Source organism: Geotrypetes seraphini, chromosome 17 (genome assembly GCF_902459505.1).
Source record: "Geotrypetes seraphini chromosome 17, aGeoSer1.1, whole genome shotgun sequence".
In the NCBI taxonomy this organism is placed as follows: Eukaryota; Metazoa; Chordata; class Amphibia; order Gymnophiona; family Dermophiidae; genus Geotrypetes; species Geotrypetes seraphini.
The window spans coordinates 17,601,939-17,620,590 of record NC_047100.1 but is presented as its reverse complement, the minus strand read 5'-3'; the positions used below and the strand labels follow the sequence as shown (position 1 = coordinate 17,620,590).

Sequence of the window (18,652 nt, the reverse complement as noted above, 5' to 3'; positions counted from 1 at the left end):
TTCAGTTTGAGGGAAAACCAGTATGTGTTATCAAGTGAACCTCTGAATTGCAGCTTTTGTTGTAAGATTTAAGCAGAACAAGAACATTTCAACAGTAGCTTATAAAATTTTACCTGCAACTCTAGCCCTGAAAGGACTGCCTGTGATATGATTAGGTCCTCCATATTTAATCCCAATTTGGTAATTTCCAGGAGCCAATGGAGTGTACAGAACTTTGTAGCCTTCTGGAATCTCTTGGCAATCCATCGTTACCTTTGATGGCCCTTCAATTGTAACAGCAAGTGTTCCTGGGCCAGCTTTGGTATTATTGATCGTGAACTCCGACTGTTTACCTGTAATAACATAAGAACATAAGCAATGCCTCCGCTAGGTCAGACTTGAAGTCCATCGTGCCCAGCAGTCCGCTCACGCGGCGGCCCAACAGGCTCAGGACCTGTACAGTAATCCTCTATCTTTACCCCTCTATCCCCCTTTCCAGCAGGAAATTGTCCAATCCTTTCTTAAACCCCAGTACCATACTCTGCCCTATTACGTCCTCTGGAAGCGCATTCCAGATGTCCACCACACGTTGGGTAAAGAAGAACTTCCTAGCATTCGTTTTAAATCTGTCCCCGTTCAACTTTTCTGAATGCCCTCTTGTTCTTTTATTTTTTTGAAAGTTTGAAGAATCTGTCCCTCTCCACTCTCTCTATGCTCTTCATGATCTTGTAAGTATGGATAGGTAATAGGAACTTATGTCTAAGATTTTCACCTTAGGAAGAGGTTTTGAGACTTGACAAGCCTTCAAGACAGCATGTCGTTATTTATCTATATCTATATCATGGAGGTTGTACCCATTTTCCACTTTTCTTTTAATTCTCTCCTGTTCACAATGAGTAGCACAAGCATTACAATGGGGTGGAAATTGCTTGCCACCCTAGTTTCAGCCATCAGATTGGGCCAAACTAATCCAAATCCTTGCACAATCTGATGCCTTGATGTCCTGGTTGCCACATTTTCTCCCGACGTGCAATGCTCCTTCTAGCAGCAGAAGTTATCCCCCTTAGAGGAAACTATACTTTTTCCCTAAAAAACAAGGAAAAGGCACTTTCCTCTATAATGGGGCATTCCCCCCCCCTCCAACAGGAGGGCCAACTTAAGTAAGGGGGGGTTCCCTGCTCAATCCCTCTCTCGGTGAGCTTTAAAATACTGTTTAAATCCAGCGCGCAGACGTCCTGCGTGCGATTGGCAGTGCTCCATTGTCTCGTGCAGTTTCGTCTATGTACCCATTGAGCTGATGGTTTCAGTGTATCCTCAACAATGACACCTAGATCCTTTTCCTGGGCAGAGACTCCTAATGTGGAGCCATGCATCATGCAGCTATAGTTCGGGTTCCTCTTTTCCACATGCATCACTTTGCATTAGCTCACATTAAAATGTTCATTTTATTTTTTTATTTATATTAAAAAATTTCTATTCAATTTAAAACCTAAACGTTTTACAAGATATTACATACATACTGTATCTGCCATTTTGACATCCAGTCTCCCAAGGTCCTCTTGCAATTTTTCACAATCCCAGCACTGACGTCCCTCGCCAGTCTATAATTTCCCATATTGCCTCTGGAACCCTTTTTAAAAATCAACATCATGTTGGCCACCCTCCAGTCTTAGAGTACTATGCTGGATTTTAGAGAAAAATTACATGCACTCAATAGTACTCCTGTCCTTCTAGGTTTAAAAAATATTATGAAAGTACATTGTCTTATCAAGGATTTGGATTAGTTTGACCCAATCTGATGGCTGAAACTAGGGTGGCTGGATTTTAGAGAAAAATTACATGCTCTGGGAGTGGATGTTGCCAGGACAATTTAGAATCTTTCCAGCCTCTGCCCAAATAGGAAATGCTTCACATTTTAGCCTCTAATTAAAAATAATGAAATCAGCTATATTTGTTAGTTGCCAAGAAAGTCAACAACCTTTATCACAGCTGCACAAAAGACAGCTGGGTTTAGACAAACCCCCAAAAAACTTATCTTCAGTTCTGGGATTTTTCAGCACTAATATTAAAAACTTTTTACCATATTTAGCCACAGGCAACGTATATTCTTTCACAAGGAAAAAGGCGACCAGTTTTAATATTCATTTTTAAAATGCACTTACAAATTAAAGACAGATTACGGTAGAAAGTAAAAATTTAATTTACCATCGCCAGAGACCATAACACTTCCTAGACATCTGCTCTTATACATAGCCTTCATCTAATAGTGATAAATATTAAATGCATGATATGCAGTCGTGCTGATACAAAGCTCTTAAAGTGTGCTAAATTTAAAACCCAAACACTCTTAAGACTATAAGGCACCCAGGACTGCGTACAGAAATATGGGCATCTGCCCATAGGAACATGACAGCAGATAAAGGCCAAATCGGCCCATTCTTATCAACCACTATCTCCTTGCCCAAAAGATCCCACATGCCTGTCCCACTTTCTTGAATTCAGACAGTGTCTCCACCACCTCTACCAGGGGACTATTCCCAATTTGTGTGCAATTTAATTCTTCTTTTTGATTTCTAGTATGTCAGCTATATCTTTGGTATATATGGTCTGGATGAATCCCTGCTCATAACTGGATTTCACAATACGTATTTTTAATATATTTATTATTAGTTTCACGTTTGTGCCTCAACAAATTGTTAGCAATTTAATTAAGAGCCAATTAACATCATTATTGGGCACTAATCAACTGGAACTAATTAACACTAGCATGCACCTTGTAGGTGCCGCAATCTGCTCATAACATACACGGATCTGAAGAGGGGGCACGGTCATCGGCATGCTTGGAATTTGCACAGTTTAATACAAGGGAAATTCGTGCCTAATTTAGGCACAAGAAATTTATACCATGTTCTACTTAGTTTTAATTCCCATGTAAATCCTCATTCCCAAAACCGAGTATGGATCCTGAAGCCAAACATTGTGTAAACATTGCCCAACTGATTGTCGTTTATAGAATAGAACTTAGCAATAATTTTTATTGGTACCCAAATATGAAGAATTTCAGGGGTGTCTTCTGAACTTAGAACAACAACAACTTTATTTTTATATACTGCAATACCACAAACAGTTCAGAGTGGTTTACAGAGGAAGAGACTGTATAAAGACAGTGATATTACAAAAAAAGAAAAAAACCCCCACAAAACCCCAAACTTTCAAAATTACATTAACATGGTAAGATTAATCACTTTTTCCTAGAAATGTTTTAAAAGTACATCATGGTTGAAATGGAGTCAGAAATTTGGCGAAGAGATAAGTTTTGATTGACTTCCTAAAAGTTTGGTAAGAAAGAGCGTTTTTGAGATCAAGTTGGTTAAACATTTATTCAATTTGTCTGCTTGGAATGATAATGTTCTATCGAGGAATCTCTTGTAGATACACCCCTTCAAGGATGGGAAAGCGACAAGTAGGCACTACGTGTAAAAGTTGTGCTTGGAAAGTCAAAATGATGAGATAGATAGATTGGGGATGAACCCGTTATGGTTTTGAAGCAAAGGCAAGCAAACTTAAAAATAACCCTTGCTGTTACTGAATTGCATGATGAAACTCGGGGAAGAAATATTGTTACAGGGCCAAGAAAATATTCACCATCATTCACACAGATGAAAGAAATCCCCCCCCCCCACTCCTTTGCTTCCCTTCAGTTGCATTTAAATATTCTCTGCATGAATTCTCAGCTAAGCTTCTAAAATTATGTGATACATCTAATTAAAGGGTAACTAAAATAATGAACTATTCAAAATACAAACTGGCACCAACATTAGGCAGTATTAGACAGAAAAGGAGGGTGGGCAGTTTTTGCCCCTATCACAATCACCCCTATACCACCCTTCCTAGAATATGGGTAAATGGGCTAAAAGGACTTTAAAGCTAAAATTAATATGGAGATGTGTGTGCGTGGGAGGGCAGGGCAGGATTGACCAATAGGCCAAGTGGGCACGTGCCTAGGGCCCGATGAAGGAGGGCATCAACATTGTTTTTTCTAAATAGCGATGGGCCCCTCCAGCATCGATGGCAACGCAGGCACCACCTCATCAAAGTAAGACAAGCAAGCAACGCAGGTAAGAAAGGCAATGGGAACTGTAATTGTGCAAGTGGTGCTGCTTGCCCAAAGCTTCCCTCTGACGCAGCTTCCTGTTTCCGTCTGGGTGCATGGTGGGGTGGGGCGGGGCAAGGGGCCCAGTGTACTCTGGTGCCTAGGGGCCCTCATCAAATTAATCATGTCCTGGGGGGGGCAGGGAAGGTTCAAGGCTGAATGTTTCCTAAGGAACTTAATAACTTGTACATCATTATTCAACACCAGTGGAAGGTTATGTATTGCAATTAGTCAAATGCCTCTGAATAAATATTATTTTTTCCCTTTGGTTCATACACATCCAGGGTGGGGTGGGGAGATGGGAATAATTTATGCTTTCTTTTGCTTATGAATAACTGTTCGATATAAGGGAGGGGGGGGTTATTTGATGCAAGTTAGAATTTGATGATATATTAACTGTTAAAGTATAAATGATTGTATTATATGTTACACTTAGTGTGAGCTTTAAAAATGAATAAAGATTAATTAAAAATAAAAAAGGAATCTCAACATTTAATACAGTCGAATAGTCTAAACTTTCAAAAAAGTATTCCTCAAATCTGACAATGCCATTTGTATCTGGTGGTATATTCAACTCCATGGAATAGCTTGGATATATATTAAAAAAAAAAAAAAAAAAAAAAAAGACCCCCACACCACACACAATACAATTTAGAGCTTATAGAAATCTCACTATGCTGAGCACAAGGCAGAATCCCTGTCTTCATATGCAGCACTGTCAGTGATGAAAAGGAAGAAATAAGGGAAAGGGATTAGGATAACAGGTTTCGGTTCAAAAAAACCCCTAAAAAACAAAGAATTAGGAATGTTCCCTTAGCACATCATCCAAATTAATGCAAGGTCTTACCTGTGGTGCCACTCTCCAAGCCTGGCCCATATGCAGTTACAAGAGCCGGATCGCCTGCTTCACCTGGTGCCCCAACACGAACTTTAAAAGGACTTCCTGGAATATGGCTTCCATTAAACTTCACATCTATAGTATGAATGCCATTTTCGCGTGGGAGGAAACGAACTGCATATTTATCTGAAATAAAAGAAAAATGATCTTTATTTAAATTTTGTTTAGCCTGTTCAACAGCAAGCCCCCCAATATAGAGTCTCCAATCCATACGTTCAGCCCTGCAAAAAAGGGGGGGGGGGAGGGGAGAAGAAACACTTAAGTTGATGCTTATTTCTTCCTTGCAGTAGTGTAATGAGCTACTAAAAAAGTCTTGCACATCCTTAGATTGAGAATCTGGCTCCCCAAACTGGGGACAGTTATAATGATGTACATGCTCTTACTGATTATATTTTTAACACAACACTGATATTGTGAGCCTTTGGGACATCTTATGAGGATACGGAATTTAGATAGAGGAGCCAAGATAAATTGCAGGATTGTAGTGAAAACCAGAGCTTAAAATTTTTTTGCTTATTAATACAAGATAAATATGCAGTATGCTTAAAAATCTGTAGTCAAAACCAATTCCCTGATGCAGCCTGGATGGGGCGAAACAATCTGTCCTTGTCAGGATGACTGGAAGTCGGCAGCAATCTGAAGTGGCTATTCTGTAATTTAATAGAGTGGCCAATATGAAGTGATGCAATTCAACTTTGCAGCAATGGGAACTTTTCAAACAATGGACATTTTTACATGCCAAGTATAATTAATTTTTTCTAATTTTTGACGTGATTTGGCTAAAAGGGAGAAGAAAATCATACCTTTTACCATAAGGACACAAATTATGGAGTTTTGTTTTTGGTCCGATTATTGTTTAGAGAATGAGGCCAATTTAGTTTCTTAATAATGAGGTCTTTTCTCCAATTCTTCAATGAAAGTTATTGTGTGAATCCTTGTATCTGTTTCCCCCAATGTAGGGAAGAAGAATATGGTAATATTTATATTTATCTTCTTCACTCTAATTACATTTTGGTTCAAGTCCGACTTCTTTAGATTGGCCAGCAATTTGGAAAGTTTTCAATGATTAAACTATGAAATTTGTCACTAAAGGATGAGGTCAAGATAATTAACAGATGAGGTTTTTATAGGGCTAAGAGAAATTTGAAGGAAGCACCACTTTATCTCTGGGTCTGAACAATAAGGACTTCATCTACTCCATGGAATCCTACGTACATGTGACCTAGATTGGCCATCACTGACAATGCTGGGTTTGATATCACCTTGGGCCTGATCCAGTAGGGTGCAACTTATTTTTTACTGAAGTCTGTTCAGCGGTTAGATTTCATTAAGGGATAAAATTATGTATCGAGTCAAACAATGTTCCGATGCAGCGTTTAATAGGTAAGCAAACGCCTTTTCATTCCACTGATCATACACTATTTTGACTTTGGAATTCAAAAGTTTTGCCACACCATGTTCATCCACCTATGTAGTCTAATTTATAGAACGTGGGGGAAGTCCTAAGACCATTTATTGAAGCAGACCAATTGCTTTCTACCAGATCAATTAACTTTGACTTTATTGGACAAGAGAAGCATGGGACATTTGCATTCTGGTAAGTTAAATACAGTTTGCATAGAAGCACGTGGGAGAAACTGCTTGTAAAAATGTTCAGATCCTTGTAAATTCTTCCAAAATGCTTATCAGCTCACCTGGCTCCAGTTCAGAAACATGGCATTCTTCTACTGCTCCAGATGGACTGTGAACCTTAGCATCAATCTTGCCCTTTGCCCCATTGAGTCTGATTGCAAAGGACACTGGCTGGTTGCATTTTAATCCAGATTCCTACAAAGTCAATATGAATGTTAGTGCATTAAAGCAGGGCAGTTTGACAGCACTGCTAATGGATGAGAAACAAAGTATGGACTGCACTATATTAGATGTTAACTTACCTCCACTTCCAAAATGGCAGATTACTGCAGTACTTTTATCCTGTGACCCACAGAAAGGCTTAGAAACAAACATGAAGGCAGATAAAGGCCAATTGGCCCATCCACAGCATCCACCATCTCCTCTTCTCCCTAAGAGATCCCACATGCCTGTCCCATGCTTTCTTGAACTCAGACACAGTCCATTCTCCCCCACCTCTACCTAGAGTAGCTAGATTGCATTCTGACCAGTCCCAGGATTTTAAAATGCTCTCAATGGCCCCATTTGTTTTAAAGGCGAATACAGAATTATGGGCATGAAGTGGAAAATAACCACCCCCTTCAAATCCTTAAATCCTACAACAAGCCACCATTTAATTTGCAGATAGGTGTTAGGCCTTCAGTATAAGCTACCAGTTCTGTAGATACTTGACCCCCCCCCCCCCCTCAATATTAAACTTGTCTATGTCCAGGGAAAGAATGAGTTTAGCCCCAGTCTCAACCCCTCCCCCACAGCTTTTCTAAAAAGTTGGCTCCTACGGCCTGAAGAGAGATCCTCCTTCTACGGCTGGCTGATAGCTCACTGGCCATGCTGCCCATTACTTACAGGAGACCCAGATTTTACTCCCAGGTTTCACTTCTACTATCCATATTGTTTTCAAATATGTTTATTCCTCATTTTGTTCATGGTCAAATGTTCTTGTCCTCGGTGGAGTCGGGTGGCAAAATATTAAACTCCTAATTGTCCAGGTTCTTTATCTCAGACAAATGCAAAGCTAATTCCACTGGAGCAGATCCTGGAAACGTGAAAGGCTGTTGAACCTTAAATTTGTTTCATTCAAGTTCATGAGTATCAATATCACTTTGCCCCGCACCTATATGGCGCAATTCTCAGGAGCCCCTTCATACTCAAACTCAGATGAAGGTAATATTTGACTCTAGCCAAAGCCAAGAAGCCATCCATAGCTGAAACCCTATGCTCGTTAGCGAGACTTCAACTGGAAATGCTCTGAAGTCAGCATTCACAGCCTGTCAAGAGGGAGGAATGGTGTGTGTGTGTAGGGGAGGGGGGAATCTTTGTATCACTACAGAAGCTCACTGGTTAACAGCAGCACATCCGTGTTGCATTTGTGGCAGCTGTCTGGGCTTTTGGACAGATCACAGACAGCTAAACTAGAAGGGGGAACAGTCAAAACATGGAGCTCACAAGCTTGACAAGCAGTTTCAAAAAAAGGGGGGGGGAAAGAGCCCCGAGACAGCCTTGGTGGCGAAACATGATCGTGTCGGCTTGTTTATCCCCTCCCCGACGCAACCACTAAGCTAAGTTGGCAGAATTTGCTTACTATTAAATGATATTTAACTGAAGAAAACGGATATTTAATCATACTTACTTTAATAAAGACATTTAATGAAGATTTTAAAGTAGCTCCGAAGCACAGTTTGCACTATGCACTTGCACTACTAAAAATTCAAAAAATTGGACGATCGATTAGACACTGTGGTATATAATAAGTCCAACGTGTTTTTTCTAGAGTCCTACAAAAAATCCTGCATTTTAACAATTGACCACTATACATAAGCTATTTAGTTAATTATTTTATATTATATATGCTTATTTAAAATCAATCAAATTAAGTGCCCTTCATTCTATAAAGGCTATACAGGAACAGAAAAATGTTTCTATCCTTAAGACAAGAAACTATTAAAATAGGAGCGACTTTTTGTTAGCGTATCCCTGTAAATGCCCGGTTCATTATGCAGGATCTAAATGTTTTTATTCCCCAGAGCAATAGAAGGTCGTCCTTAATGTGAAGAAAATTATAACAGATTAACTTTTAGATAAGAAAAATGTGAAAAGGGTCACACACTATGCCTTTTTCTTAAGATTTGAATGTAACTAAGCTCCTTATTTACTTTTGTCCACACCCTACTATTCGAGGTCTAAGAGGGTAAAAAATTTGATATTTTTTTTTTTCTAAGAGTATAATTTTCATGTAATATTGTTGGTCTCTGGGTTTCTTGTAACATGAAAATGTCTTGTGAAGTTTATTTTGAAATGCAATAAAAACAAAAAAAAAAAGAAAGGGAGTTGGACACAGTCACCTATTTGAGTCCAGCCCTTGATTTAGTACAAATCAGATCCAAATCAAAATCATCAGCAAATATTCTAAAAATACTGTAGTTTGGTCTAGAGACTAACAAGTAGGGCTGTACAGATTACTGCCCCGATTACATTTATATTCGGCCAAATGATTTAGATTCAAATATAAATAATCTGGATTCTACTCTGCAAAATCCTACTGAAATAAGCACTTGATCTATCAACATTGCTTTTTATGTTAAAGCTCAATGCCCATTATTTGTATTTGGCTGGATAGTAAAATATGCTAGTTAATACAGCTCCACCAACAAGGGATAATTTTAATATTGTTTTGGTAGAGTCGGATCATGGTACATGGACTCATCATGCCATTGTGGCTTGCGCGAATCTGAAGCTGAAAGCTATGAAGTCAGTAGATCACTACCAGCAGGGCCTCCCAAGACGGACAGGTTTCAGCAGAGATGTCAGACTAACGATGTACCACCCATCTGAGCAGTAGCAGATGGGCAGTGTTGAAGGCAGAGGATCATGTTTGATGAGACAAGGGCAATTTATATGCAGAAGAATTTATATGCAGAAGAAAGGCCTGGCAATCTACTTCTATATTCTGCCACGAAAAATTAAGGTTCATCCAGTTGCTAGGACTCAAACACGAGTCAACGGCACCTAACAGAGGCAGGTAGTCCAACCTGCCAGTGGTTTTTGTTCTGTATAAGGGGAATGGGTCTTAAGAAACCAGTTACATAACCAAGAGACACAGCAAAGGTGGTCTACTAGAATTAGCCAGAAAAGAACTTGCAGTTCAAAATATGATAACACTTATACAGATTCTCCATTTCTACCAATTAAAGATTGTACATTACCTTACAACCTTGTCCAGCTAAATCCTGAAGAGGGAGATACATGTAGCCAAGCATTATGAAGATAAACAGCAAAGAACAGGCAGGATTAGAATGAACCACAGAACACAAAAAGCAGAGAGACAGTAGTGAGGACTGGAATGAAAGATGCAAAATTTCTGCCAGTTTATCTCCCTCTTTAGTTTTTAACTGAACGTAGACACTGTCAGCAGTCATTAAATGAAACACAAAGAAATCATCTCAGTACCACAATGACCACATTAGATCCTTGTCCAAGGGCAGGGTCTCCTTTTGCTTAAGTGACCAGGGATTAATGGGCACCAACTCGTAACTGAACCATCACTTCCTTTTGCAGTCAGTCTCCAAAATAAACCCCCTGCCCCTGTTAAAGGGGAGAGGTGACCTACTCTACAACATGGATATTTGGAAATCAGACTGCCACACTGGAAAAATGTGGGTTATGTGCAAGTTAAGAGGTGATTAATTTTCCAGCTGATGTAAAGTGTTTGCACCTCAGTCTAACCAGTATTGTCTGCATGATGTTGAATGGAGGCTGTATGAGAGGGGGGGGGGACAACAAAAAAATCCCAAGCTTTTGATACTGAACCGAGCACATTCTCAATGGACTTCCTTCTTTTTTTATCAACAAAACTGTCACACACAGAAGCCTTTCTGAAAATAAAGCCTTTTGCTAGAAAAATGGTGGATGAATGTCAAAGGCTTAGGGATGAATTATAGTTTACCACCTTTTTGGTGATCCGGTCTAAAAGCGTTGTTGGTGCTTGGGTTTGTCCTTGCATGTCCCCAAGCTGGGGCCTAAGGGCTGGTGCTACGATGCTCCACAGTTCAATGCTTAGAGCTCAGGATTTTATATGTTATTGTGGCCCGCTCATTGTGATATTGGACCGTGTCGGGTCCCGGTCAGCTTACCACACAGTTGGACCACATTTATGCAGCATTTATTGATTCAATAAAGACTTGTCATCAAGTACATCGTGACTGCAGTATTTTTTTTGGTTTCTCTGTTTTGACGTTTACTGCAGTTATGTTGGAATTCTTTTTTTTGCATTATTACTTTCTTGCTCCAAAGCACTATTAAAAGGTGCTAAGTAAGGGATAGAAAGGCAGAGACATTAGTCTCTCCAGGACCTAGTTTATACTTTGCAGATTATATAACAAAGTGTGAAAATCTCTGAACAAGGCCCCAATCAGTCATGTGGTAAAGCCCCAAAGATGTTTCCTTATGTCTCACCTGAAGGCTAGTGACAGTAAGTCTGCGAGCATCATCTGAAGGAGCAATGACCGGAACCATGTATGGACTGTCTGGAATATTCTCATCATTGAACTTGATAGACACTTCATAATCACCTATAAAAAGAAGGGGGAGAAGTCAGTAAGGTGGGGCTTAAATATTGTCCTTTAGTTCCATTTCATTCTTATTTTAATTTTTTACACACCAGGTTCTTGCGCAATGTAGGACACACCACAGGACCCGTCCTTGCGATCTTCAAAAGTAATTTCGGCTTTGCTTGGACCTTCTACTGAAATGGAGAGTCCTCCAGCCCCAGCTTCTCGTGTCCAGATGTTGAATTCCGCTGTTAGCCATGAGAAGTTCCGTTAATATAAAGATTCCTTTCCTAAGGAAGCATTGCTCCATACTACACAGTAAGTTGATGGATTAATGTAATTGCTTTTCAGACAATTCAAAGACATAGGGTAATGGGGAAACAGCAAACTTAGGGGGTCATGAGCAGAGTAAGGGGGGGCGGTCCATCCTGGGCACAGTCTTGGTAAGGACACCGGCACCCAGCCTCTCTGCCCCCCCCCCCCTCTTTCCTCATACCTCTAATTGTCCCTGCGTGAGCAGCATTATAAATTTGCTGCCCACGTCGGTATCACCTCTCTCCGATGTCTCTTCTGGGTCCCTGCTCCTAGAAAGTGATGTCAGAGGGATACCGGATACCATGCGGGCAGTGAGTTTGTAATATTGCTCATGCCTGGAAACTTAAAAAGGTACGAGGGGTGGTCGGGAAGGAGTAGAGGATGGAGGAGAGGGTGAAGGAAGAGCACCACCATCCCGGGCACCACTCACCCTCGCTATGGAAACTGTTCAAATCACATTCCATATTGCGAACTTGGTAAACGTGGAAGAAAAATGTTGTATGTTCTAATCGTAAATACTTAGAAAGACTACTGAACTAATTGGGAGAAAAGCTAAGCAAGGGACAGAACATAAGAACATAAGAACTGCCTTCTCCGGATCAGACCTTCGGTCCATCAAGTCCGGCGATCCGCACACGCGGAGGCCCTGCCAGGTGTACACCTGGCTTAATTTATAGTCCACCATATCCTTATATGCCTCTCTTAAGGAGGTATGCATCTAGTTTGCTCTTGAAGCCTAGGACGGTCGATTCCGTCATAATCTCCTCTGGGAGGGCATTCCAGGTGTCAACCACTCTCTGAGTGAAGCAGAACTTCCTGACATTAGTCCTGAACCTGTCCCCCCTTAGCTTCATTACATGTCCTCTAGTCCGTGTCAAATTGGACAATGTAAATAATCTTCTCTGCTCTATTTTGTCGATTCCTTTCAGTATTTTGAAGGTCTCGATCATATCCCCACGCAGTCTCCTTTTCTCAAGGGAGAACAATCCTAGTGTTATAAGTCTGTCCTCGTATTCCAGTTTCTCCATACCCTTCACCAGTTTTGTTGCTCGTCTCTGCACCCTCTCCAGCAGTTTTATATCCTTCTTTAGGTAGGGAGACCAATGTTGGACGCAGTATTCCAAGTGTGGTCTGACCATTGCCCTATAAAGCGGCATTATAACTTTCTCCGATCTACTCGAGATTCCTTTCTTTATCATGCCCAACATTCTATTTGCCTTCTTTGCCGCTGCCGCGCATTGTGCCGACGGCTTCAGGGTCCTATCTATCAGTACACCCAGGTCCTTTTCTTGTTCACTCTTCCCCAGAGTTGCACCTGACATTGTATACTCGTATTCCTTATTTTTATTGCCTAAATGCATTACCTTGCATTTCTCCACATTGAACTTCATCTGCCATTTCTCCGCCCATGTTTCTAACCGACACAAGTCGCTCTGGAGTTTCTCTCTATCATCCTGCGATCTGATCGCCCGGCATAGTTTTGTATCGTCTGCAAACTTGATGATCTCACTGGATGTTCCTTCCTCCAGGTCATTGATATAAATATTAAAAAGGATCGGCCCAAGTACCGAGCCCTGGGGTACACCACTAGTCACTTTCTCCCAGTCGGAGAACTTCCCATTTATGCCCACTCTCTGCTTTCGGTTTTCCAGCCATTTGCCTATCCACCTTTGTATATCCCCCTCTATGCCATGGCTTTGTAGTTTCCTGAGAAGTCTTTCGTGTGGAACTTTGTCGAACGCTTTCTGGAAGTCCAAATATATTATGTCCACCGGCTTCCCACTATCAATTTGCTCGTTCACGGTCTCAAAAAATTGGAGTAAATTCGTCAAACATGATTTCCCTTTCCTGAATCCATGTTGACTGGATTTCATCAAGTCATGTGCGTCCAAGTGCCGGACTATGCTATCCTTGATCAGTGCTTCAACCATCTTGCCAGGGACAGACGTAAGACTCACAGGTCTATAGTTGCCCGGTTCCCCTCTCGATCCTTTTTTGAAAATTGGGGTGACGTTCGCTATCCTCCAGTCGTCCGGTATCTGTCCAGTTCTGATTGTCAGGTTTGCAAGTTTTTGCAATAACTCTCCGATTTCAACCTTCAATTCCTTTAAGACTCTCGGATGAATCCCATCCGGTCCAGGGGATTTGTCACTTTTAAGTTTGTCGATCTGATAGTATATCTGGTCTAAGTCCACTTCAACTGTGGTGAGGCTGTCTTCTATTTCTCCTGCAAACACTTTCTCCGCTTCAGGTATTGTTGAGGTGTCCTCCTTCGTAAAGACGGACGCAAAGAAGGAATTTAGTTTGTCTGCGATTTGTTTATCTTCATTGATGTACCCTTTTCTTCCCTGGTCGTCCAGGGGTCCCACTGCCTCTTTTGCAGGTTTTTTCCCTTTCACGTATCTAAAGAAGGGCTTGAAGTTTTTGGCCTCCTGGGCTATTTTTTCCTCATATTCCTGTTTTGCATCCCTCACCGCCTTGTGACATTTCTTCTGATCATCTTTATGTTTGTTCCAGGCTTCGGTTGTCTTTATGCATTTCCATTTTTTGAAAGAGTCCTTCTTTTCTTTTATGGCTTCCTTCACCTGTATGGTAAGCCATGCCAGTTCTCTTTTGCTCTTTGTTCTCTGATCTTTGGAAATCCTCGGAATGTAGAGATCTTGTGCTTCTGTGATAGTATTTTTCAGTAGGGTCCATGCCTGATCAACCGTTTCAAGTTTGTCCACCATCTTCTCGAGTCGTTTTTCTACCATGGCTCTCATGCTATCGTATTTACCCTTTTTAAAGTTCAAGGTGGTGGTTAAGGTTTTGGCATGTTTCCCTTTCCCGATGTCAAGTTTAAAGTTGATTACATTGTGATCACTCGTTCCCAGTGGAACCATGACTTCCACTTCCACAGCTTTAAGATGTCCTGAAATGCATCAACCTGAACCCTTTTACCCAACAAATTGCGAGTATAAAAACTGTTCAGCCCAAATATGGGAAAATAAAGGGGCAAACATCAACTTCCAACTGACTCGCCAGGGAGTTGACCCATTCCCTCTCGTTATTCAGGAACTCCATGGAAGTTTCCAAACAGTTGCAACTAAAGTATCAGTATCAGACCCATGAGTAACAAAAAAAACACAACAAAAAAAACAAAAAAAACAAACAACTTCCTCACCCCCTTTTGTTTTAACCGATTTATGTTTACTTTTAAATATTTTGTAGTTCTACCCCTTTTCCCCTTGTGAAATTGTGAGTCTGTCTTGATCTATGTTACTCGTTTCAATTGTTTTGTTATCTTTATTCCTATATTTTAATGTACATCGCCTAGAAATTATGATAGATGATTAATCAAATCATTAATAAACTTGAAACTTATGACTTATAGATTGAAGAAACAAAATTAGACATCCTGGTTTTGAATACTGTACATTTCATTTTGCAGCGTCAAAAGACTAACCTTAAAGATACAGTAGAAAGGAATGCAACACGGTTTTGCCAAACATTTACCTGGAATCCCTGCCTCTGCTCTCTCCAGTCCGGGACCTCCAGCTCGCACCTTTTCTGCTCCTCCCTCACCCAACGGTCCAACTGTGAACTGGAAGGGGCTGCCTGGCACATGTTGCCCTCTGTATTTCACATTGACTGTGTGAACCCCCATCTCATGTGGTACAAAACGGACACTGTATGTGTTGTTACCAAGATCAAGAAGCTCTGCATCATTCGTAATTCCAGATGGGCTGGTAACCAGAGCTGCCATGTCACGACTGTCAATTCCTAAACGGAAGCACAGTTAGGATTACTGGCTTGGCAACATGTTCTTCTGATTAAGTCTCAAAGATAAGAAAAAGAAATCCCTAAAGAGTATATACCACAGAAAAGTACTATAATATCAGAGCAATGTACTCAAATTTCAAAGTTAGAAATATTGTACATATTTATTAATTTAAAATTTGCAAAAATATCACAAAATTTTCATAAAATAGCATACACAATCATCTTGCTTGCTTTATTCCTCGTGGACATTGTTCCAGGAAGACTTCGAATTTTCAAGCTAAGTGATTTATGAACTTTTGAACACAGCTATATTTATATATCATTGTATGATTTTGTGTGGCCTTTTCCAGCCTGGTTTGATAGTGCTTGTTATATCTTGTTTGGTTTGTTTGTAGTGTTTGTATGGTGTTCTGTGTATGTGTTTTCTATGAAAATTTTGTGATATTTTTGCAAATTTTAAATTAATAAAATTTAAAATGAATAAATATGTACAATATTTCTAACTTTGTAATTTGAGTACATTGCTCTGATATTATAGTATTTTTATGTGGTATATACCCTTTAGGGATTTCTTTTTCTTATCTTTGAAATTTACTTTTGAATCCCGTTGTTCATTGGTTGTAGCTCTCTGTTTTATTTATTTTTTTGTTTTTTTATTATATATATAATCTCGGCGAGAGGGAGAATGAGCAGATGCATGCTCAAAGCCGGCAGAGACTGGGAAGAAGATGATCTTCAAGCGGCACCGGCACTTGTGGGCTGCGTGCCGGTGCCAAAGAGGGGTTGAGTTAAAGTTGGTCGGGCGGGGGGTTCCTGTTCTCGCAGGGGGGTGCCGATTCGAGTGGGGGGGAGCGGTTCTCGTGCCAGTGCCAGACGGGGGTGGGGGGGGTTGTGTGCCGGATTACGCAGGGGGGACTTTGCGAGCGTGGGGGGGAGAAGCAGCGCCCTGGCCTCGGGGGGCATGGGGGGGGGTGGGAACGTATCAAAGCGAGTTTCCATTATTTCCTATGGGGAAACTCGCTTTGATAAACGAGCATTTTGGATTACGAGCATGCTCCTGGAACGGATTATGCTCATAATCCAAGGTACCACTTATATATTTTTTTTTTTCTTCTGATTAAGTCACCAGGTAAGGAGTGTTCCTTGGATGGTCAATGAAACAACATGGAGGGGAGGGAAAAGGTGTACGATTTCAAAAGCTCTGAAAACGTTTCTCAAAACAGTTAAAAGCAGAAGCACGCCATCTCCCCTTGCAACTGAAAGGGGCTGTAGGGAAAGTTATAAACCTAAATTGAAGGCCTTACGAAAATGCCAATATTCTGTCAAACCTGCCACTTAAGTACTTTGAACTATAAAGATTGGTTGAGAGCATAAAGCCCAATGTAAATCAATTGTTTTGTTTTAAAAACACGATTTCTTCAAAAGCATGTTATATTCGTTCAGCCAACATTTAGGGCTCCTTTTACGAAGGTGCACGCATCGGAAAACTACCACCTGCTCAACAGGAGGTGGTAGCGGCTAGCACGCACTATTCCGTTCGTTAAGGCCCTAGTTCGTAAAAGGAGTCCTTAGTCTACTATTACTACTCATTTCTATAGCACTGATCCTCAAAAACACAGAAGACACCGTCCCTGCTCACAAGAGCTTATAGTCTAGTCAAGAGTCAAACTGGACAAGAAGGTGCATCAATACACAGTGCTCAGGTGGGGGAACTGCAGATATTGGTGCTTAGCAGGTGGATTGAAGTTTGGAATTGAAAGCAGCTTCAAAGAAATGGGCTTTGAGTCTGGGTTCGAGTATTGCCAGAGATGGAGCTTGACATACGAGTCAAGCAGTTTATCCTTTCTACTTTGCTGGATCATATGCCTGGAACAGAGTCTGGAGCTAGTTGTAGAGAAAGGTACAGATAAGACAGACTTTTCCTATGAGATGAGTGCCTGAGGAGGGGGCGGGAAGTGTGGGGAGAGAGGAGATATACTGAGGAGCTGTGGAGCAAATACACATGTAGGTCAGTAAGAGGAGTTTGAACTGTATGTGGAAATGGAGAGGGAGTCAATGAAGTGACTTGAGGGGTAATGTTGAGGGCAAAGGTCCAACTACATTGGCCGAATACGAGGTGTGCAGCAGAGTTCTGAACTGATTGAAGGAGAGAGATGGTTTAGTGGAAGGTCAGTGAGAAGCAGGTTGCAGTAGTCTAAGTGAGAGATGAGGATATGGAGGGTCCCTCCAGGGCAGGGTTGGGAACCATTGTTCTACAGTTTTGGTTCCAAATAGCTTTAACAGGATTGTAGAGATTCAACAGTTTCTCTTCCCTTGACTAAGCAACAGGTACGGCCAGTTTTGAAAGTGCTATTCCTCAGTAAAGGCAGCAAATGAAACCTCTTTCCAGGAATTTGAAACTTACCTGGAATTTTCAGGTTAAGGTCACAAATGCCTCCTACTGTTGCAACAGATGGGGCCCGTCTTGGTCGTGTTATACTCTCCTTCACTCTTCCTTCCCCACTTACTTTAACAGTGTATGGGCTACCTAAATAGAAAAAAACAAAAAGAATTGACCCCAGAGAAAGAAGTCCAAAGAAAACCAAGAAAACACTGTGGAACGGCGATGATCCTGAAATGGACTTTAATGAAGGAATCAAAGTTCCAAATATACAGTAAAATAAGCCACATACAAATCATAAGGACCAAGTCTGCTGGTGGCGCAGGACCCAACATCTTGTCAAAACGCGGACCGTGTTGGGTCCTGCGCCACCAGCGGACTAGGTCCTTATGATTTTTACTTTTCATGTGGATAAAACCCTGGCCTACATATTCGGTGCCTATCTTTGCCAGATTCTATAAATGGTGCCATCACACGATTGACGTGCAATTGGCGGCCGTTGAAAACAGCGCTGTTTATAGAATCCAAGCCTTGACTGGAAAGGCATTTTAGAGAGGTTTTAATTGAAGATGCTAGAAAGGAGAGAGCAAAGACTATAGATTTTGAACGGGGCCCAGATCATGGCACATTTATCTGCGCCCTGTAGATATGAATTTTTAAGTCTGAGTGATATTCAACTCTAGGGTTCACCGACAATACTGGCCTGACCTAGCAGGGCCATTACGTTCTCGTGGCCTAAATGATCTGGAGTGGAAGCCAGGACAACAGGGTTCAAATTCTGCTCAACCATCATTACCTTACACAAGTTATCTCCCCTACAGACTAGGAACAAGGTCTCACTTTCTGTATCACTTCAAAATAGTGATCTAAAAAGACAAACTAGCTAGCTTAATACAGGCCTAAAACTGGAGTTTCACATTCAGATTATACTGGTTACATCTGGAGCA

General features: G+C 41.0%; 1 protein-coding gene across 6 annotated transcripts in view; it reads right to left on the bottom strand.

The window, feature by feature from the left end:
• Positions 1 to 18,652, bottom strand: part of FLNB (filamin B) — a 199,403-nt gene that overhangs the window by 8,071 nt on the left and 172,680 nt on the right. For all 6 annotated transcript variants that reach the window (XM_033925800.1, XM_033925802.1, XM_033925801.1 and 3 more), the window contains 7 exons: positions 17,730 to 17,852; positions 15,059 to 15,325; positions 11,359 to 11,496; positions 11,154 to 11,269; positions 6,725 to 6,857; positions 4,980 to 5,156; positions 114 to 332 (listed from right to left, as the gene is read on the bottom strand). In XM_033925800.1, coding sequence (XP_033781691.1) covers positions 114 to 332; positions 4,980 to 5,156; positions 6,725 to 6,857; positions 11,154 to 11,269; positions 11,359 to 11,496; positions 15,059 to 15,325; positions 17,730 to 17,852 — 1,173 coding nt within the window. The remainder of the gene's footprint in view (positions 1 to 113; positions 333 to 4,979; positions 5,157 to 6,724; positions 6,858 to 11,153; positions 11,270 to 11,358; positions 11,497 to 15,058; positions 15,326 to 17,729; positions 17,853 to 18,652) is intronic.